We start from the raw sequence: 22,042 nt of genomic DNA, 5'->3' as shown, positions 1-22,042 counted from the left end.
TAAGATAAATAAATAAATAAATAATAAAAAAGATATCCATGCTCTGCCTGGGAATCATTCATTTGTATTGCACCACAGTATCTCAGACCTACTTTCCCGTTATGTCCAGAAGGGGGCGACTTCACTGTTTACACAAAACCTGATCATAATGACCAGGGGAGAAACAAGCCTACTTCTCTGTTCACACAATGCATCACTTTATACTTTACATTTCCCTGGAGAGTTTATGGGTTACAACACTAGTTTCCTTCTTTTCCAACACAGCATGATGGTTATTTTGTCAAATTTCCCAATACTATATTTGGCCATTCTTCTGCTCAGAGACAGGAATTGGTATAAATTAGCTATCTGGACTTTGTGCAGCATGCTTCCAGGAGCTTTTTTATATTTGAATCAAACACATTTTCTTTAGTTGGGACATCAAATTGTGAATAGTTGCACTTATTTTCATTAGTTAGAAAGGATTTGTAGACAATGACTCCCAGGCCCACTCCAGCTAAATGTCTTACTATCAAACCAATATTTATTTTAGTCATTTCAAGATCAAGTAAAAGCACTTCAAGTACAATGAGTGTTTGGATGCAAAAATCTGTCAAATAGATTGTGGGATATTTCTGTATGTTTGTTTTCCCCTCCACCTAGAGTTCATCAAAAGAAATGCAGCTAACTGAACTCCATCTCTTGCTGCTGTTTCAAATTGCGTGGAAAAACAACACACTCAGAGAGCACACAGTGAGAAGGTGTGAGCTGTTTTCCCTGGCTAACGGACAGCAAAACCAGATCAACTCTAAAATTAACCTCCTTACCTGCAGAAACATCAACAACAACGTGGCTCCACATTCTGTCAGCTCCTCTGAGAACCTGATAACAGAAAGAGGTCACGTTGCTGAGTGACCTCAAAAACTGGTGACACCATCTCAATGTTAATGTGCTAAAAACAAAGAGAAGCAGGTGGAAACTTTAACGGACAATGAAAAGGGGTAACATGTCACAGGATTCTCAGGTGACATAACAATCCATGCCGCAGCCATGATGACAGCTGCTCTGTGATCAGACAAGAGTGCTTCAGTCTGTGCATTACATTCAGCGTGGTGAGCATTAACTTGGATTTTTGGCCTCTATCAAACTGTTAATTAATCAGTGTGTTAACAGAGAGTGCCAAACCATGATGGGAGTCATCTCAGGACTTTTTGTGAAGAGAGCACAGTCAAGATCTGCTCTTTTTACAGACTCAACACAGAAAACAGTATGAAGCAACTTTTGGCACAGGGAGCAAGAACATTTCTAAACCATCTGCCTGAGAAAGTGGAACTATTTGTTTTAGTGATTTCAATGAAATATTAGTCTCTAAATATGCTCAAAAATTCACAGGCCATCAGCACAGACTTCAAATCTGACCTGTCTCTCAGATGTCTCTTGATACCAGATAAGTGGTCAGTCTTCTGCAGTGTCACGTGCTGTGCAAGGAAAATGTTCTCCATTAGGGGGCGATATGGAGGAAATAGGGCAGGATGTTTTTATGGCTGGGTTAGGATCTGGAATTTAACAGTGATGTTTTTTTGCCACACAAGAAAAACAAACATGAGTATCACAAATTAATGTGATAAGTTTCACACTGTAACATGATACTGAATTATCACGTTATTGTAGTAAAAGGCAAATACCTATGAAGACACGAAAGTGTTGGTGGTTGCCTGGGAGGCAGTTAATAAAGACAGAGTTAACCTGCATAAAGTGTCTGTTATCCACTCCTGTATTGACCCTCCAGTGTACTTCTACAAAACAAATACAATAACCCGACACTGACTGGGCGATGCGTTTTTGGCAGCGTTGATCTGGTGCATCTTGCATCCATGGAGTCTTTTGTGCTCCTAAAGCATGTCAATGATAACTAAAGCTAACTCCTTCCGTTGAGCCCCATGCATTTAAATATGTTATGGGATGGGTACCTTTCACACTTGAAACGATTCCGTACCAATGCCCGGTACCTTGCAATTGGTATCTGTACTCAATGGTACCCATTTTTGGTACTTTTTTGTGTGTTTCTGTGGTAAAAAAATATCAATTTGTTTCATAAAAAATAATAACATTTTCCAACTTAACATATTTATTCTTCAACATATAATCTTGGAATGCTGTGTTCATGTTCAGCATGGAAACTCACCCTTACAGGCACAAGGATGTATTTAGGTACCTAAACATAATACCTTTTGGTTTAACATGAGTCGGTACCCAGTACTTTTGACAGAATTCAGTCAGTACCTATAAATGTGTCTAATTCGGTACCCATCCCTACTTAGTGTAAGCATCAATATATCCATCACACTGCTCAATAACAGCATCACCTTTCCATGTCTTATCCCTAGCAAGATGTAGAACTTATTCAAATCATTAATGTAAGTCCAACATTACAAGTAATCACGAAATTATGTGAAATCTTATTGCATTATAACATGACACTGTTACGTTTTTTTTCTGGCATGGCAGCAATACTATCACTATTCAGACTATTTTGATCTGCTAACAACATTCTTAGTGCGAAAATACTTATAATTCTGCATTCTAAACTATTTTTATGCAACAATTATCACCTTTTAAGCACTATTTATGACTTTGAGAGTTGTTGAGTTTCTGCAGAATGTACAGAACTTTTGCTTTATACAAGTAACCTATAAGCAGTCCAAACGTAAGTTAGTAAGACGTTACTTGACGGAGTTTTGGGTTTTGGTTTTGCACTTGACAGAATGTGAAAATGAAGGAGACCATTAATTTCAGTGCAATTAATAAACTGTAAGATGTAAGCTGGGGACCATATAAAAATGAACTTTGGGCCATGATTGACCCTGAGCCTGACTTGGGACATGCCTTTCTGGCTGTTTTATAGCTGCCTTCTAAATGCTACAATGCTCTACTACCTGGATGTAAATGAGCAGAGATGACAGACGACATCTCTTAATATAATGTCGTGTATCAGTATTTTGAACGAGGTGCTAGAGGAGGCTAATAGCTCTTTAAGAATCATCCCTATACATCTAACCACATTGTCTGTTTTCTAAGCTGTTGGAATTACTGCTTTCTGGACAGACTCCAACAAAACCAAATGAATAAACACATCCTTAAGGTTTGTCAGATATTGCTGCCAAAAGAATGGAGGGACAGAGAGATGAGGAAAAAATACTTTTCAAAGACTAAAGCTTACAGAACAATAGTTTGAGATGTGGAAATTATTCTTATGGCAAGGTGTAATTTCATTCCATCAAACTGGCTTCTCTTCAGTTTCAGTCTGTTACAAGAAAATAAAAACTATTGTAGAGATGATTAAAGCTGTTTGGTATTGGACAGCTTTTGTCAGATAAAAGAGCAACACTTGTCCAAAGACTTACAGCATGAAAGGAAAGACATGAATCTATAAACCGTTTTATGATTTGGAAAATAGTCTGCTGGAAAGAATATCCAGTTTCCTTTTTAATACAGGAAGAAGTGCAGAGGACAACAGTTTTATCCTTTGTTTAGTAACTTAATCTTGTTTCCACTCTAAGTCTGGTCTGATGACTGATGCTTATCAGCAGTTATTAAGGTTAAAGGTCAAATTTACAACAGGTCTTAGATGAGAGTGGTGTTATGTCACTCAAAGCCTTTTTACTTCACATATGTAACAAGAGACGACTGCTAAGCAGCTTGTTTAACATGCCCAGTGGAGGATGTGTGCTGTTATCAAAGTCATGGTTGCCCTATCAACCAAACAACAACCCCTGAAATACATTAGAGAAGAGGGTCATCCCAAAGAACTGTACTGCTACCCCAGTGACAAGTATAAAGAGGACAATAATGGCAATGCCAAAAAACTGCAGTTCTTTAAAGTCCTAAATATAAAAAGACTATAGTCCTTGCCTTTCAGGTTTGATTGTTGCAACAAGAAACTGCAGATTGCTCTGTTGCAGCTCAAATGGAGCTCAATGTTTGCCTCTAATTGGCTGACGCCGACATTTGACTCCACACATGCTGATCTTTCTTTTGGAACCAGGTTGTAAACATGTTTGTTTACACTGCAAATATTGGCTTTTTTTGAATGAGTGTGTATGTAGTTTCTGTTGCTTCTGCAGCCAGCCCCAAGTGGACAGTCGAGGAACTGCAGGTTTAATTTTTCCACATCAGCTTAATTTTTCTTGACCTGAGATTGTTGCTTGGAACAATTTAATGTAAGGTGACATTTTGATTGTTGAGGGGTCCACGGTCATACCATGCTATCTCTGGTTGACTCTATCATGTCGTGTTACCCATAAGTCAATATTTGTTTATTCTTTCCCTGTCATCTGTATCTAAATTAGTTGATGCTATTTTGTTTTGTTTGTTCAGATTTTCAGTATTACTCCATGTGTTCCACCTGGTATAAAATTGTTGATTTCATTTAACAGTATTGTGTTTTGGGACTTAACAGACATAAATTTCTAAAGATTAATTTTGAAATGCTTCTTATCTTGTGCAAAACATGTTGGGATTACATACAGTTGGTGATAGAAAAGACTCCTCTATCTATCCAAATGGACTTTTAGTTATTCTGCTCTGTTGTAAACAACATCACCAGTCACCAATAACTTATCCCCAGTGCCAGCCAGAGCTGTACTGTATCTAATCCCACAATCCTCAGGGAAAACAAGTGTTTCCCTGACAACACCACAACTGCAAAGAGTGTCTATGTCCTGTCACATTACATAATGTAACAGGGATTCATCCCTGATGTTTCCCCACGGCAGTCTGTTCGCTCCCTTTCTTCAGAGGCACGGGCCGCTGCTAAGCCCTCTGCGCAGGCCACTCAGAGGGCTCACATTCCTGTGGTGAGTCTATCTCAATGACCCCCACCCAACAGCCTAAAAAAAGACAGGACCATTAGTGGCACTATGGCCCTCCCCTTTACCCCATCTAGTCTCCTCTGGCAGGAGTAGACGAAGCGGGACTGTCTGATCTGTGACTAGTAGTCCACAGCATCCCTGATCTTATGGAGGACAATTCAATCAGCACAAGAAGACTGAAGCAGGAAAGCTAAGACAAACTAGAGAAAATTGAATCAAACAGAGGACAGGGCAGAAGTAGAAGAAGTTAAAGAAGGAAACTTAAATTCCAAAGACTAGCAAGTGCAGAATCATGAGTACCTTGGGGTACCGCAAAGACACGAAGAGAAACGAGGAGGCGGATGAAGACGAGCTGTTGGCTGGTCTCTCCATCGAGGAGCTCCAGGAGCTGGAGAGGGAGCTGGCTGTGCTGGATGATAACATCCCAATCGGCCTGAGGCAGAAAGACCAAACTGCTAAAACTCCAACAGGGACCTTTGACAGGGACGCTCTGAGGAAGTACTGGGAGGACGAGAACAAGAACATGTTGAAGGATCAAGGGATGCAGTCCAATCCTGTACAGGTGAGAGTCAATTCTTAGGCTCTCTACTCTTCCTGCTAATAATTAATGAAAACTTGATTTAAATACATTTAAAATTCTTCACAACACTCAGTATTTTAGAAATGGCCAATTTCTCAGGGTCACACTCTGAAAACAGTTAATGCTGCCAAGAGAAGTGTTAAGAAACTCAGTTGAGTCAGAGGCTAAAACATAGCATGGTCGTCCCACTCCAAGTCTATTGTTGTTGTTATTAGTGGTGCACCGATCACAATTTTCTGGCCGATAACCAATCTTTAAAAAGCCTGACCTGTCTGTACCGATTTGGGCCGATACCGATTTTTAGGTTTTATAACTGACAGCATATACTTCCAATGTTCCAATCTTATTTTATTGAAATACAATGAACAATACCTGTGAAATAATAAAATCTTTATGTTTTAACTTAAACAACCAATAAAGTGTCCTGAGTTTTAGGTCTCAGAGCAAAAAGCAACAATGGCTGGCTGTCAGACCTTCCCAGTGGTAGCCTCTCTAAGATCAGGTTTATATGTAAGGATGGGCCGATCACCGATCCCCCATCCTCCAAAATTAAGGAAATCAGCACCGATCGATCGGCCAACCTATCGATCGGTGCATGTGGAAAACTTATACTTAATAACTTATTATCCTTCCTCCCGCACATGGCTATCTGACTTTTGATATGAGAAACATATTGCTCGATCACACACTAAAATTCTATCCCAAAACGCTGATTCCTTGCCAAAGCGCAACAACAGTATACCAATTTCGACTCAACGCCATTTCCGTCTAAACAGGTTCTTCACCTGTTCAACAGAAACTAAAGAGAAGCAACAGTTACCTCCAAGGATGAAAAATCAATCTTAGCCAAACTTATCTGCAGCTACGTTGTAAGGGCTGATGACGTCGTCACAAAATACTGAGGACCCATCACTCTAAAGTACTAATGTTAAAACATAAGGGCAGTAACTGATCATTAGATCGCCCTTCAAGGTCCCGCTACGTTTCTAAAGGGAGGACGTCAAAGGAGATAAAAAGTTCAACTGATGTACATCGATTCCAGAAAAGTTTGTTCTGGGGAACAATCCCAGAGCTTGAGGTCCATGTTGTTTTGATGTGAAGTGCTCGTTGGCTAGGTGTGACAGCCTTTGCTTAGGTATATCATAGGTTGTTGATCCAATACAGAAGCATAAACCAGGTTTTAGTTCAGTAAAGAAAGAGGACCAAGATTCACTTGAAGCAATTATGGCTGCTGTCTTCATGATCTTCACTTCAACACACTTAGTGAATCATTGGGTGCATTGAAAAATTTACAGTTTAAGTAGTTTAAAAGCTCAATCCAACCAATGCAAGAGAGCTTTAGGTTAACTGTATCTCTATCCAAGTCTATAAATTAATAATCTGGATTCCTTCATAATGTAGGACTATAAATAAACTCAGGGAACAAATGCCTTTAAGTGACAGGTCTACACGGCCTCTCCTCATCGAAGTAAGAATTTAGATTGACGTCTTGAAAGTACATTTGGAAAAATCAGAGGAGAGTTCAGTTTCGCTTTGGGATTAAAGAAACACTCCAAAAATGTTTCACATTCAGATCAGATTACCCATCATGGTTGTTTCAATTTGGCCTGTGAAAACAGTTGTAAAATGTCTCCTGTGGCCCTGGAGGGACAAATTACTCTGATGGCAAATTAGTGATGCCTCCAGGGAAAATGCAGGATTTAGTGTTTGTAACTGGACACCCATGTGGGGCATAAAGTTAGAATGTATCTGCCTTTGTTGGCTCCATTTCTTTAAATTTTAAAATGTCTTAGTCCTGGTTTCCCCAAAAACTAATAGTGAAAACTACAACAACAACAAATGTGAGCAATCATTTTACACATAAACATACACATTTGGTCAAAACGAAGCGATCTTTGTGAGAAGTCTTTAATGATGAAGAAAATGTCACATGTAGCCTATGCCCTTCCACATGTGACTGGAAAACCATCTAAAAATAAAGACTGTGAGAAATGCCAGCTTTAATGATAGTCCCCTCATGTGGGAGAGGGTTACTAATTAAAAGTCAAAGGCTGGAGAATGTCAGGGTTCGACCTAATTTTCTGTCCTGTTGTTGTGTGCAGGAAGGACGCTCGGATAAGATCATCGAGGAGTGTGTGACAGTTTCCACCGGCATCAAGGGTAGGACTCTCGACAGCGACAGAAAGAAGATTTCACAGAAAGGGAAGAAGGTGCAGGGTGTTGGTAGCAAAAATGATGTGAAGGAAAATGAGAAGAAGGATGTGAGTAAAAAGGAGGCTCTGATGAGGAGTAAATGTCCACTGAAGAATGGTCAGTCCAAAGGGTGGAGGAGTGAATCAAAGAGGACTGAAACCACAAACCAAAATCTGAGAGAAAACTCTGACAGACCGAGCGGGAATCCGACTATCATTGACAAAACCCTGGAGCAGATCCTGAGCAACGATCCTGCAGTGAGTGAAGTCAACCTCAACAACATCGAAGATATTTCTCAAGAAACCTTGCTGCGTTTTGCAGAAGCCCTGAGCACAAACACTCATGTCCATATATTCAGCCTTGCAAACACCCATGCAGACGACCGTGTTGCCTTTGCGATCTCCAAGATGCTAACAGAGAACTGCTGCATCAAAAACCTAAACATTGAGTCCAACTTCGTATCTGGTCAAGGCATCTTGGCCCTGCTGGCGGCGCTTCAGCACAACAGGACACTGGTGGAGCTTCGCTTCCACAACCAGAGGCACATCTGTGGAGGGAAAGTGGAGATGGAGATGGTCCAGCTGCTGAGGGAGAACACCACTCTGCTAAAGCTTGGGTACCAGTTCGATCTCCCAGGGCCACGGATGTCAGCGACTAGCATCCTGACACGCAACCAGGACCAACAGCGACAGAAGAGGCTCAAGGAAAAGAAAGACCAAAGTCCTCCTGAGGCGTCAGCACAAGGCCCTCCAGAAAACAAACCACCAAAGAAGCCTTCACAGTCTTTGAAGAAGGTTGAACATGATAACAGAAACCCTCCATCCTCAGATCCCCCCACAAGAAAGATCGCTGAAATGGTCAAACAGCACGAAGGCTCAAACGTGACAAAGAGTCAGACAAACCAAAAGAAACCAAAGTTAAAGAAGCTTAAGAACGTCACTAACGAAAAGGAGAGCGCAGATATTCTCAAAGACCTGAAGAACTCCTTAAAGCCATCGGTCCAAAAGAGACGAGACGAGCCGTCACGCCTGCCACAGCTGCAGAGGTCGAGCCGTGATGATCTGATGGCTGCCATTCGTGGAAGCAGCATCATGTCCTTGAAAAGGGTAAGGCTGCCTCTGAGTGTCACTGACAGATCTATCTGTCCGAGGTCTGAATGGAACTTAGTTGTGCTTGAGTGACGCATCACATAAATGATTGACCCTCAAAAAGCCATTAGACCCCCTTGAGTGTGAAGGCCTGCTGTCATTAGACGACAGCCTCTGTCACTCTGTGAATTCCTCGGCTCTCTATCGAGTTATAAATAGTTTGACTTTCTCACTGCTGGTTGATAAGATTGATGGCTTAAAGAGCTTTTGGGAAAACAAAGTGCTCCTCACATTTCAATGAGGTTCACAGACCCTTGTAGTTGGTCACAAGTTCATGAGAGGGTTATTTACAGATCCTAGATTTTGATGCTACTTTTTGTTTTTGTTCTGTTTTTCAGTACATTTGTAGCATCAACAAACCTCACATGGAAGGGTTTGCAGGTGGGGAAAACAATCTGTGTGGAGAGCAAAAGCAGGTGTGATGCAACCTGCTGTAATGACATCCTGGTGGCAATTTGATGACAATTTATTTATCTCTATAACAAGATGTGCGCTTACAAGGGAAGCTAACAAGCACAACAGATGAAAGAGATGTGCTGCATGACGTGTTGAGGTGCCGATCACAGGTCAGATTACTCAACTCTCTGCAATGCATTTAAAATGATCAATCTGACCTCTGTTCAACAAAGTAACGTTTCATCTCAAGACTTTAAGATGAAATCGACACTTGTATTATTATGTTTTTTTCACAATGTTATTTTGGCACACTTTAGAAAAGATAATCCCTGTGGGCTGAGGTTGTGCCTCTAGAAAATGAAATCGAGTAATTGTATTGAATTTGAAAAGTATGATTAATGTTTCGAAACTGTATTTACTTTCTTCAAAATTCTACTTCAAAAATACAAAGTTTGCCCAATTAGATACGACCACAGACTGTTAACGAGTTAAAAGTAGATAGGTTAGATACAATTTCAAAGCTGTTAAGTTCAGTTTCTACAAGAATTCTACAATTTCATGTAGCAGACTTTTTTGTCCAAACCAACGTAGAACACAAGCAAGAGACAGTTTCAAAACATTAAATTTGGTTTCCGATCATGCTTTTCAAATTCAAAATTACAATTCACTTCCAGTTTCCAGTGGCACAAATCTCAGCCCATAAATCACAAATACGTGAAAACCGGGGTTCATTATTCTGGTTCATACCACTGAAGAAAGCCAAATGAAGACTCTGTGTGACTTACTATTTACAGTGAATCTGAGGGCGTATTCAGACCTGGACTGTTTGGTCCACTTTAAACGGACCAGGGTTCATTTCCCACGCTGGTGCAGACTTTCCATGCAGGTGTGAATGGACAAACAAACCCTGGTGCGGACCAAACAACCGGACCGAGACCCACTTTTTGAGGTGGTCTCGGTCCGCTTCCAAACAAACTCTGGTGCCGTTCATGGTTCTCCGGTGCAGGTCTGAATACAAACCAAGGTCCATCCGAACTAACTACAGGATACATGCGTCTTTTGGGCCTATAAAGCCACCGTAGCCGTTTAGTTTTTGGTTCATACCTGATCCTCCGTCTTGTGTTTAGCCACGCTGTTGCTAGTGGGTCAGGACACGCAGAGCATAGCGTCTCCTTGCTGCGCGCATTAGTCTTCGCTGTTCCAAAATTTGAAACTGTGTTGTTAAGTCGTCTTTGAAAGAGCTGCTCTTAAAATTGAAAATTATTTTACAGCTCTAATAAGAGCACAAACACACGTTTACCTCCATTTCTGGGTCTGTATTCTGTGTGCCGCCTTTGTCAGTGCTGTCCAATGAGAGCACTGATCGTCACACACGTGGATGGGTTTACAGAAAATAGTCCACTTGCAAAAAGTACATACGAACCGCACCTGACGAAAAAAATAAGTCCACTTTTGGTCTGGACCAAACAAGTGGACCAAAGGACTTTTCTGGTCTGAATACAGCCTGTGACTCACCAGAAACAGGGGTGGGGTGGGGGGGGTGTTTTGAATTAATAAACATGTGACTGTGAGAGTACTTTTCACTTGGTTTCTCAAGTTTCTAATGTAACTATAAGCTATAGGGCGTCCACTAACTTACTCTGACTGTTATTTTTTACAATGTACACCATTTTTCTTCAGTACCCTTTATACAGAACGAGTGTTTTTCAAAATTACAGCAACAAAAGTGTCAAAAAATGTGTACTTGTCCCTGATTATTTCTCAAATGTCCCCTAAAAATAATGTTCATGTATCCTGGCAATGTTTTGTTTCAGCTCTAGTAAGTCCACAAACAATATTCACTTAGGACTTGTCAAACATGGCAGCCTGTTTTGCAGAAGCCCTGTGTTTCATAAACTGAAGATGTTTCTAACCCTCTGTGGTCAGTGTACTGCAGTCAGGTTGACATTTATAAGTAATGCCTACTGAGGCTTTTAAAAATAGAGTGGTCAAGAAAGAATACAGAGAGCAACCTCCTCTCCAAAGAAATAAACTGCTGAGAAAAATGTTTTATTTCCCTGTGATGATGACCAGCACGTAGCTTTTAATCTGTCATCAAGTTGTTGAATTGTCAAAACATAATTCCATTTATGCAACAGCGGCTGGCAGATGCCTCAAAAAATAAAAAAGATTAGGGGTCTAAACCAGTTATTATTTTAAAAAGTGAAACAGGGTGCCTGGATGAGGTCATTTTAATCTTAAATATGCTAAACCTTGATAATTGTGCAATGTTTGTCGTTCCAGGTGGATCCAACCCTGGCCTGAACTCACCTGCCAACCTCAACTGAACTGTTCACACTTTGTATTAAAATATTTCTTTTATTCACACAAATTGCCACTTTTTAAGAGTATCTAACCTAATTTGTCACACAGTGTAGCAGCAGACTGTGGTTAATTTTGTCATTTCACATTTCATTGGTGCACTTTGTCACTGTGTGAAGAGGCTATTGTTAAAACTGTTGAACAAGCAAATAAAATGAAAGCACTGGCTCAAATTATATTGGCTTTTTATTCACCCAATACTTATTTTTTCAAGAGTTCTTTTGACTTGGGATCAAGTCTGTATCATCTGAAAAACGTATTTCTTTTATGCATTTGACAGTTCAGGATTAATGCTCTCGCTATATTGGATAAAGTTTTGTAGAAATGAAAGTGTGTGCTCATTCACCTGGGTCATTTGTGCATGGATTTGATTAGCTTTTTTGGTCTTCTTTGGTTAAATTTTGAATTTCTGCTGATTTCAAAATGTCAATATTAGGTGCTTTCACTGTGATTGCTAGCATTTTGGTTTCCATCTTGAAAAACTTATGAAACTATTAATAAGTGTAAGTTCCACATAATTGAATTGTATACATTGTGTTAAAAATAAAAGAAAAAGTTTTGTTCTTAATCACAGGCAAATAAATAACACATTTGGATGTGATTTGATTGATAAATGAACAGTACCTCAATGTGAATCCCTCTGTAATCCAGACAGATAACACAGAGTCACTGAAGTTCATTAAACAGCTGTTGGGAGTAAATATGGACTCCCCTCTGGGAGAAGTGAAAGGGGATTAGAGTCTCAGTGTGTGACCCCTCATTACAACGTTCCACATCTTTTATAAAATGCCATTTAAATGTTAGACTGAAGTTTAATTGGAGGAACATGAGGCGCTGAGAGATGCTGTAAGATATCTGTTGAAGGAGATTCCTGCTGCCTTAGAAGTAATTACTGGTCTTATTGAGCAACTCCACGTTTTCCTATTTTAGGATTTTTCATGGTGTTTTAATTATTTTATTTTGATGTAAGTGAAATTTCTAAATAGTGTAAAGCTGAAAAGGTGACAGACACAAAGGCTTTGACTCAAACACAGCTTCACAGTCAGCTAAATAAAGACTACATAAATTTATACTGTTTACAGGTGGATTTCACACTTTGTACATTTATTTACCACATTTTCAACCAATTTTGCTGTTTAAAACAATTTAAAACAATGATATTTGGAGTATTTTGAGAATTACGTCACATAACTCTTAACATTAGATAGCCTTATAAGGCTTCATTGAAGGTTTTGAACTGACTTGTTAGTGCTGGAAATTCAATAATTTATGAGTGTATTTATTCCTGGTGGAAGGTTTGGTCTCATGGAGTTGTTAAAAGAGGTGAAAATTTTCTAATAAAGCAGAAAATAACTGCTGACACTACTGCACTAGTAACCGAATACAGCAAACTGTCCACAATTTCTGTATAGCTTGTTAGCATGCTAGCGTTTCCTTAATAGCCGTTAGCGTTAGCATCGGTGAGACTGGTAGAAATTTACTTCGGATTATAACGTCTAAATCACATTCTATGACTGTTTCTTAGTATTTCAGTATAATTTTCGAAGCTGTAGTTGTCAATATACACATTTCTCTTTAACTTGATAACAAAGAAGATGATAACATATGCTATATGTAGCCATAGATGCCGTATGCTAACGGCTACCGACAGGGAGCTTTACTCTTACGTTGAACAGTTTCATGTATATTTTCAGCTCCACACACACACACAAACGACACTCTTTCGATAGAACTTAACTTTACTTTGGGGTAAACAATGTGCATGTTCAATATATTTGTATGCTAACGTGTTTTTGAATGAGTTCAGATTTGATTATCACGGTTTGTTCTAGACGTCGAAGTATTGTTCAACCGTTAGTGCCAGATGAAAAACGTTGGGCCATTCAACAAGTGATTAACCATTTTTACAAAACTATTATGGGACTAAATGTGCTATATAAATGACACTTTCTTACCTTATAACTAATATGTGGACCATATGCTGTATTTCTTCAGGCAGCAGCCCATGCATTTAGAGGGCACACACATTTGAACTGATTAATTGACTAGCACACCTGGCCATAGCAGTACAATTTCAATAGTTTACACATGTTTAAAAGAAAATTAGAAAATAGGTATTGGAATTGATATTTTTTAATATAAAACAGCAGAATGTTTAGATTATTGTTTAAGGGTAATGTAATGCGTGTTTCCTCCTGGCATGCTTGCTTTTATAATCTTCTTTAAAACCAAACTACATTTCTGAAAGCTTTATAACAACTAATTTGTTTCCTGTTTGCTAATATGTAAGGAAATCTAGTTTGTGAAGAATAAAACCAAACAAAAAAAACTCACACAACCTTAGTTTTTGTGCTAAAACTTGAGTTACAAACAAATACATCACATTAACGAGCATGAGTTTCTAAATCCTAGCTTTAGCATCTTCCAATACAATGAAAAACTTACTTTGGGTAAAAGAAAAACAAAGACAAGGAGACGTATTTCAGTAAATATTAACATTTATTTAAGTATACAATTTAGTATTTTCATTGCCCCCCACCCCTCCCAACCCTTTTCACAGGTTTTCGCTGTCAGTATATCGGCTTGTCGATGCAGCATTAAGCCTCGCTGGAGGACGGTAAAAACTCTTAGACGAACAGTTAAAAGTTACTTCTTTTACCGTTAACGCACGGAGGATCACAAGCTTCGCCAAACCCACAAGCTGCTTGCAAATGCCACATTTGGTTCATTATTATTTGCTTTTTTATTTATTCTCCATGAGGAGGCATTTACAGTCGCATTGCATAAAATTATAGTTTGTTAAATCAAAAGATGGAAGATGAGTGTTTTTATCTTTTTTTATGCATGAGTTCTGTTTGAAATGCTGACCAGAGCGCCCCAGATGTTTCCTCCTGCAGGAAATAACGGAATGATGTCACAACAAAAAAACAACCAACCAGACGTTAAGAACAAAATGTCCATCATTTCACAAAATGCCACGGTATGTGTGCAAGTTTACACGTCACTTTTTTCTGGATTGCTCCAAAAAATAGTCACTAACCGAAAACTCAGTCATGAAAGTTTGAAATCCAACTCAAAGGTCAGAAATGCTGCAACTCTCAGCTTTCTAAAAGTTGCACATTGACCTGTTTGAAAATAAAGTAAAAACATGTGACAAACGCACACACTCGAAACAACACGTAACTGAACTATCATATAAACTGTGTGCAAATGAACGGCTTTTAATTTCATAAAAAATTGAAGGTTGTAACTAAAAGGTGGGCGACGAAGAAGCCGCCTTTTGGTCAAAAGGATTCATGAGAAAAATAACACGACTAAACTACGATTCATTAGGAAAATTAAGGGTACGAAAATAGTGTTATCTGGGTTAAACTGCCAAACACAAAGAGGATCCTGCCTGTTTGGTCGCACGTGTCTCCCTTTTCAGTTTCTTAGACTAGGAATGAAAATACAAAGAAAAGAACACAAAAAAAGAAACTTCCCATGGAGGTCATGAAGACTCCACTTCAGACGCCTCTCATCTCAGTTGAGAGGCTAGTGTTTGATATCACTGATTATTTATAATGAAATGAAGTCGGCCGTGTCTCCACATTGTGCTGAGGAGGTGTTAAGTGCTTTCTAACAACAGGATGTCCCGGGAGGAAAGTGTAGAGTCTCTATGGATGAGGGTGTGTGACGAACAGATGAGGTATTGCACAGATTAAGTATCATAAAAAACAAAAAAGCAAAAAAAAAAAAAAAGGCAAAAATAAATATACAGCCAATTCATACAACATTTACATTACAGTTTTAGTCAGATGCTGGAAGATTTTTAGAAGATATTTTAGTGTCAACGCTCGGCAAGAAGGAACTGAGGACAGAGGAGAGGAATCTTCATTAGTCGTCCCATTCGTCGTCATCCTCAAAGTCCTCGTCGTCTTCATCATCCTCGTCTTCGTCTAGGGAAAGAAAACACAAGTCACACACAACTGAAATCCAGAGAACTCAATCACAGGGGTTCTTTAACTTTTTTTTGTTGTGCACTTAGAAGTGATAAACATGTCACAATCATATCTGAAAGAATCTCATGGCACATAGCTAGATTGTGTCAAAATAAATTGTGCTACACTTAAAAATTTGTGACCACTTTTGTGTTTGAATGCATCTTTTTATGTAAGACAAATCCTTTTTTTAGCTGAAGAAACGGCTTTGCTTAAGACAGTGTTAATGTCTGTGGTTTTGATTTTGTCAAAGACTCTTAATTAGAGTGTAACCTCAGGTGGAACTTTTGGCACAGGAATGGTTGTGCCAGGGGGATTGTTTTTGGGAAGCACTTCTGGCCATGGCTCAGATGCACCTTCCTCCCACCTGAGTTTTACCTGTGTTTCGCAGGTTTGAACTTTGTTGAAACTTTACAAATGTTAATCCTCGGAAAACTGAGGTGAAATTTAAATTGTTTTCTTTTCAATTTCTATAGTTGTTTTGAGTATTTATGAAGTTAAAGACAGTTAAAAGTTATGGTATTTTCCTGCCTCAGGAGCATGCTATGCTAGGCTGCCTCTCACGGTAAAAAAAGGGTTTTGTACACCTGAGTGTTGTTTGTCAGGCATGTGCAAGGTCCTTTAAATTTGTTAGGGAAAGCTCCCACACACATTTTACAAATTCAAGAAGATACTGTAAACTATTTTTCTGTTATAATGAATATGTTTCAGATTGTTTAGTTACTGAAGAATGTTAATGTTGAGATAAATCTGAGTACTGTCTACCTTGAAAGTGTTTTATTGTGAGAATGGCTCCAGATGTGCAGGTTGTTTGTGGATTTTGCCCACAGGTAATGTTGTGGAGTGTTAAAGATAGATGTAGAGTGTTTTTGTGTACTTGGTAGTGAGAATATAAAATGTCCACTGAGGGAAAATGTGTTTTTTTTATGCATTTTTAAAGATAACCTTAAGCACAATTATTTGTTTTTATGTTTTGTAACAAATTTTGAATAGAGACTCATCTTGAAAACCAACAGAGCTTCCTGTGTCTTCCTTCCACCTGAGTTTTACCTTTGTTTTGCAGGATTCATTTTGTTATTGAGGTACTCTTCCCAGTTTGATGATTTGCTTTTTAAGTAATATAGGAAACTTTTACAATTGTTTATAAAGCATTTTGCGGTCCCCCAAGCTATGGTTTGCCTGGGACCCCACTTTGAGAAACACTGCTCTATCACAAAGATGTTGTGGTTAAGTTGTGTTACCTGAGGAATGGATGGCTTTGCTCCTCTTCTGCATCACCTCCATGAGAGCACCGACGATACCCGCTGTCGGAGCCGCTGTTGGAGGGCTGGACTCTGGATGATCTGACACCTGGAGATACACACAGAGTTCATCAAAACCATTTATAGTAGAACTGGAACGATACGCCTTCCTCCCGATTTGATTCTTTACTATTTTTGGGTTGCCGATTCAATATGAATTGCGATCCTTTGATATTCCCATTTTTTTGCTGATCCCATTACTACGACACAATGATCTTTTCTCCCACCCCTTGTTAAGAGTGTTTACTTAGGACTGTTGGGTATCAGACTCTTGAGGTCTTACGTTCTTGAGCTGGATCCCCTGTCTGATCTGGTCCAGCAGAGCGTCCCGTCCCGTGCCTGAAGTCGGCGGCCGGTTGTTCTGCTCCACCTTCTTCAGCTGAGTTCCTCCTCTGATCTGCTCCAGCAGCGCCGATTTCCCACCAGGACTCGGTGAGTGAGGAGAGTCTCCACCTCCGCTGATGCCGTCCAGCTCCGGAGGAGGGGGAGGGCCAGGAGGGGGAGGCGGAGGAGGAGGTGGGGGTGGTGGAGCTGGTGCGCAGCTTCCACCTGTGCTTACAGGAGACTGGTGAGCCAGTGGAGGAGGTGGAGGTGGAGGAGCCTGAGGGGCGACGGTAGAGTGTGATGAAGATGGCGGGGGAGGTGGGGGAGGCTGGTGGTGGTGATGGTGGTGGGGAGGAGGAGGAGGCTGGTGGCCTCCCCTGTTGGGAGGAGGTGGGGGAGGCGGGGCTCCCAGAGTTCCTGGTCTGGTTGGAGGTGGAGGAGGAGGAGCTGAGGCTGGGGCTCTGGACGGAGGAGGAGGTGGAGGAGCTCCTCGGCCTCCTCTGGATGGGGGAGGAGGTGGAGGTGGAGCGGTACTGTGAGGGGGTGGAGGAGGTGGAGGGGCACCGCCACGGGATGGAGGTGGAGGGGGGGCTACAGGAGGAAACAGATAAAAAAAACATTGTAAAATATCAGATCGTGTGTAACGGAACTCAAATTAACACACACATTCAGACACACACACACACACACACACACACACACACACACACACACACACACACACACACACACACACACACACACACACACACACACACACACACACACACACACACACACACACACTTTTATCCCCCTAAATCCAGATTCCGGTCACACTCCCCTCCTCACTCCTGCCTTCAAACGCTGCAGTTTAACATGAATAAAACATGGCGTGAAAGTCGGGACAGGAGGAGCGGAGTGTGTCACAGCGAATAAAGAAGACAGACAGAGAATTCTGTTTAATGTGCACACCTCAAACCTGCTGTCTGACAGCCAAATACAGAGACAGGGAGGAAATGAGAGTTCAAGAAGAAACTGTGAGAAGATTTCAAATGAGTTCATAAAAAAGTCATTTTCATTTTAGCCTGAAATAAAAGTGAACTCGAAGAAGAATACTGAAGACAATCTGTTAAACTCTAACACCTGTTGTTTGCTTCTTTATCCCTCAAAGAAGATCAAAAGTTCATCCATGCACTTACAGATTTATAGATGGATACACAACACAGGCTGGATGTTGTTTTCTTTTTTATCCTTCAACAGATTCACATTTTTGTTTTCTTTTGTTCTTAATGCTTTGAAACCCATCAGAGTGCCAAAGCTCTTATTTCAGGTGCTCTTTAAGTTACTGTAACCCTTCAACTGTCTGGGCCCATAAAATGCACATTGTGTGGGTCAGAGAGAAACATTTCACCCCCTGCTGGAGAAAAGTGGGAACTTTTTTTCCAATCCATTTAATAAACGAAGACTGAAATAAGAAATCTGAAAAAAAAGAAAGTACTTTTTTATTTGACAAAAAATCCTTGCTTTGATATTGTTAAACAAAACTTCCTGTTATATCATTTTTTTCCCACCCCTAGTGAATAATGTGTAACTAAATTCAAGCTCTTTCTGGAGGAAGAGCAGACATCTTTAGGAAAAATCACAATAACAGTCCCGGCCTGTATTATACTTGGGTAATTAAGGGTTAATGCCTCTAAAATGTGATCATTCACACTATGCATGAAGCTTGTTACCGTTGCTCCCGTTTGTTCTTTCTGTTTAAAATTTTACTAAACATGTTTGATTTTCCTCTGGTACTTTCACTCAGATGTTTCCCCCCTCTGGGTATGTGTCTAGAGAGCAGTGAACAGTTTTTTAAATGTTTCTCTTATTGTAATCATTGAACTTTGTTAGCACTTGGCTGCTATTGTTGACGTAATGCTATCACTGGAGAGTCCTGCAGAACTTCAGATATTCAGGACGCACAGAGGATGATGGAGGCTTTTGGAGTGCAGACATAATTTGTGTTGCCCCTCTCTTGTTGCGTCCAACATGGGATCTCTGCTGAATAAGATGGATGAGCTAACAGGACTAGCCAGGAGTCAGGCAGGGTTTTAAGAATGCGGTATGGTGAGCCTAACTGAGGATATTCCTGACCACACCGTCACCAAAAACAGATGTTGTAATCCTGGCCACATCACGGTTAAGCATCAGATCTGGCGCCTGGACACTGACCATCTGGCTGCCTGAGAAGACCTCATACAGCTGAGTTTATACCAGTTTAGTATATACATACCCTGCCTCCTCAGTTCATTCTTCACAGCCTCCACTCCTCCTTTCTTCTCAATGAAGTCATAGATGACCTTGGACGTCTCTCTGTCCTTAAGCTGAGCCTCAGAGATGCCGCACATGTCAAAGAGGTTCTTCAGCTCTGGGTCGAGGTTGTTCAGCTGCAACGACAACAAAACAGACATGTTTATTTCATCACTTGACATGCAAATTTCTTACTTTTAAAATGTTTTGACCCTTCTTCTTCAGTGTTTTCTTTATTCATGTTTGGTGTGATTACTGTTTCCTAGTTTCTGTTTTGCTTTGAGTTGATCTGATGATTTTTCTTTAACTGATAAAAAACTCCTCAAACATCTGATGGAAGTTCATTGAGTCTTTTTATATCATAGCTTTATAAAAAATGCTTCTATTTTATTTCTTTTAAACTTTGAAAGCAGCTTCTTCCTCCTCAGTGGAGATAAACTGCAATGTCAGTCTGACCCCTAGTGGTGAACAAGCAGAACTACAAGCTGTCTGAAACCAAACAAACAAATCTCTCATCAAGTCAAACATTAACCTGCAGCCCCTTGAAAATATTCACACCTCTCCTGTCTGCCACGCTGCATTGCATTCTGGGAATTTAGTCGCTGTGTGACTGACTTGAGGGGTCATGTGTTTTCAAGGTGGTTTGGCGTGCTCGGCGAGTCGAGAAAACAGAGGCAATTAGGAGGCAGGGAATGGAGAGCGTGTTGATGTGGAAGCTTTAAACTTGACAAACTCGACAATGAGACACAGATAATACATCAGCAACAGCCTCAGTTCCATGCTACAAAGATTATTTTTGGTTTCCCAGATGTTGAAGAGCATTTTTCTGTCCCCAACTCTCCAACTTTTTGAATAAAGCAATTTAAATGAGCACAATATTTTCATAAAACAATAAAAACGCTCTGTTTCAACAATTTTTTGGTTGTTTTTGGACTATTTTCAGATAAATACAAGGTTTTTATTTTGTGAAACTCTGTTACATGAGGCAGCAGAGTGGTTTTGGGTGCAGGACTTTATTTTTGTGCCACAAAACAAGATTGCAGCTTTTACATTCTTAATGCAACATTTCAAGTCTCAGCCAGGGTTTTTTGATGTTGTACAAAAAGAAAACAGAGGAGCTCTGAATGCAGTGTTATCTAAACGTGTGTATCTCTTAAATCTTTTATTTTCTGCAGCTTTGTAATGACTCGCTGCTGCTGCTGCTGCTTTCTCCTCTCCGGAACATTCTGTGTCTGTCTGCAGCTTCTGAGACGCAGCGAGATGTTTGAGCAGGAAGCTAAAAGAGCCTATTGTGTGATTTCATCATGCAGCGACCACACAGGTCACTATTGTGTGAGTGTGTAGGGCCGAGTGTGTGTTTGAAGATGGGGGGCTACTCACATCGAAACCTGTGTTTGGATCCCAGCCCACGTGACCGATGTGCCTGCAGAAGACGGGACAGATAAGTGGTGAGGTCACACACGTCTGCACACAAACACGTCAGTACAGAGAAGCTCAGGAACTGTTTAGCATGTACACGTGGGCGCACATGTGCACATGCTAAATAGTGAGCCCACACACACACACACACACACACACTGAACCCAGTCAGACATCAGTCACAGAAACAGAGCGGGTATTGAGCGATCTCAGACTCTAACGCAACATGTTTACTGTAGCAGAGTAGGATCAGACAGGAGGCTACAGATCCTTTACCGCACACAGACTGCTCATAGGTTACATCTGAAAGGTTTCAACCAACGGCCGCAGAGTCATTTCCCAAAAGTTCAGAAGTCAGCTGATGAGTTTTCTGTTTCAGACAGAGTCATAATCTTAACATATCAAAGACAAGTTCCAATTTCTGAAGAGCTCTAATGCTGAGCTCTGTGTCTCTAGTGGAGCTCTGTCAAGTACTTCATCTTAAGCGACACCACTTCAGCTTCTAGATGAGATGTTGATAGAGAAAGCAAAGGTCAAAAATGTGCTTGAGGATCTCAGAATGTCAACATAAACAGAAAACAGAGACAACGCTGAAAATGCTGATAACTAGATCTATTCTAAATTGGTCTCTTTTCACATTTGAGACCACATTAACTCTTATCTGAAATAGGGATGCACCGATGACAATCCTGGTATCGGGTACCAGTACCCCTCATCGGTATCGGTGGGAAAGGGGCCAATCCATAGTGCCGATCCAGGCAAACAGCTCCATGCCTCTTTTCACTGGTGTTCTTGGCATTTAAAATGTTATCTTTGATGCACTTTTTTTTGCTGCATTACCAGTCTACAGGGTATAAAAGTTTATATTTGTATAGAATTTCTGTACATTCTGAAGCATTGTTTGGACCAAAATAGGGCTTAACATTTGAATATTCTATAGTTAAATAAATATTTACATCAGTTTTTCCATCTACTCATTTTTTGCCTTTTACCCAAAACATTACCGGTCTTATCCCACTGCAGGGCATGCAGGTTATCATTTAACACTAGCATTGGATCAGTATCGGTATGGACTGATACCCAAAGCCCAGGTATCAGTATCGGAACCAGAAAAGTTGGATCGGTACATCCCTACATACCGTGCCATTACATATTGCACTCAGGTTTTTGCAACACTATTTAAGAAATGGCTTGAAATTGAGAATGTTTTGTTTGT

At 40.3% G+C, this 22,042-nt stretch overlaps 3 protein-coding genes across 4 annotated transcripts in view; 1 reads left to right on the top strand and 2 right to left on the bottom strand.

The window, feature by feature from the left end:
- The window catches only part of iqub (IQ motif and ubiquitin domain containing), a 45,627-nt gene extending 32,071 nt beyond the window's left edge, over window positions 1-13,556 (bottom strand). The window contains exon 1 of the mRNA XM_074677754.1: window positions 13,484-13,556. The gene's annotated coding sequence lies outside the window, so the exon portion shown is untranslated. The remainder of the gene's footprint in view (window positions 1-13,483) is intronic.
- On the top strand, window positions 5,143-11,471 carry lmod2a (leiomodin 2 (cardiac) a). Its single transcript, XM_074677756.1, has 3 exons — window positions 5,143-5,412; window positions 7,533-8,729; window positions 11,451-11,471. Exons 1-3 carry the CDS (start codon window positions 5,143-5,145, stop codon window positions 11,469-11,471), a joined length of 1,488 nt encoding a protein of 495 aa, XP_074533857.1.
- A 1,325-nt stretch (window positions 13,557-14,881) lies between the features above and the next one.
- wasla (WASP like actin nucleation promoting factor a) overlaps window positions 14,882-22,042 on the bottom strand; it is a 32,604-nt gene continuing 25,443 nt past the window's right edge. For both annotated transcript variants that reach the window (XM_074678385.1, XM_074678386.1), the window contains 5 exons: window positions 20,788-20,830; window positions 19,391-19,544; window positions 17,093-17,724; window positions 16,750-16,858; window positions 14,882-15,466 (listed from right to left, as the gene is read on the bottom strand). In XM_074678385.1, the coding sequence (XP_074534486.1) occupies window positions 15,405-15,466; window positions 16,750-16,858; window positions 17,093-17,724; window positions 19,391-19,544; window positions 20,788-20,830 (1,000 nt within the window). In that variant the 3' untranslated portion in view covers window positions 14,882-15,404. The remainder of the gene's footprint in view (window positions 15,467-16,749; window positions 16,859-17,092; window positions 17,725-19,390; window positions 19,545-20,787; window positions 20,831-22,042) is intronic.

Source organism: Halichoeres trimaculatus, unplaced genomic scaffold (genome assembly GCF_033239565.1).
Source record: "Halichoeres trimaculatus isolate MK-OKI-2021-1 unplaced genomic scaffold, fHalTri1.1 fHalTri1_scaffold_10, whole genome shotgun sequence".
In the NCBI taxonomy this organism is placed as follows: Eukaryota; Metazoa; Chordata; class Actinopteri; order Labriformes; family Labridae; genus Halichoeres; species Halichoeres trimaculatus.
The sequence above is the reverse complement of the archived record's forward strand: the minus strand, read 5'-3'. Positions and strand labels throughout refer to the sequence as shown.

Excerpts from the sequence above, each read along its gene's own strand:
- lmod2a (XM_074677756.1), top strand. The coding sequence starts at position 5,143 with ATGAGTACCTTGGGGTACCGCAAAGACACGAAGAGAAACGAGGAGGCG. Across the intron at positions 5,413-7,532 it reads TGCAGTCCAATCCTGTACAG|GAAGGACGCTCGGATAAGAT; the intron begins GTGAGAGTCAAT and ends TGTTGTGTGCAG. Across the intron at positions 8,730-11,450 it reads GCATCATGTCCTTGAAAAGG|GTGGATCCAACCCTGGCCTG; the intron begins GTAAGGCTGCCT and ends TTGTCGTTCCAG.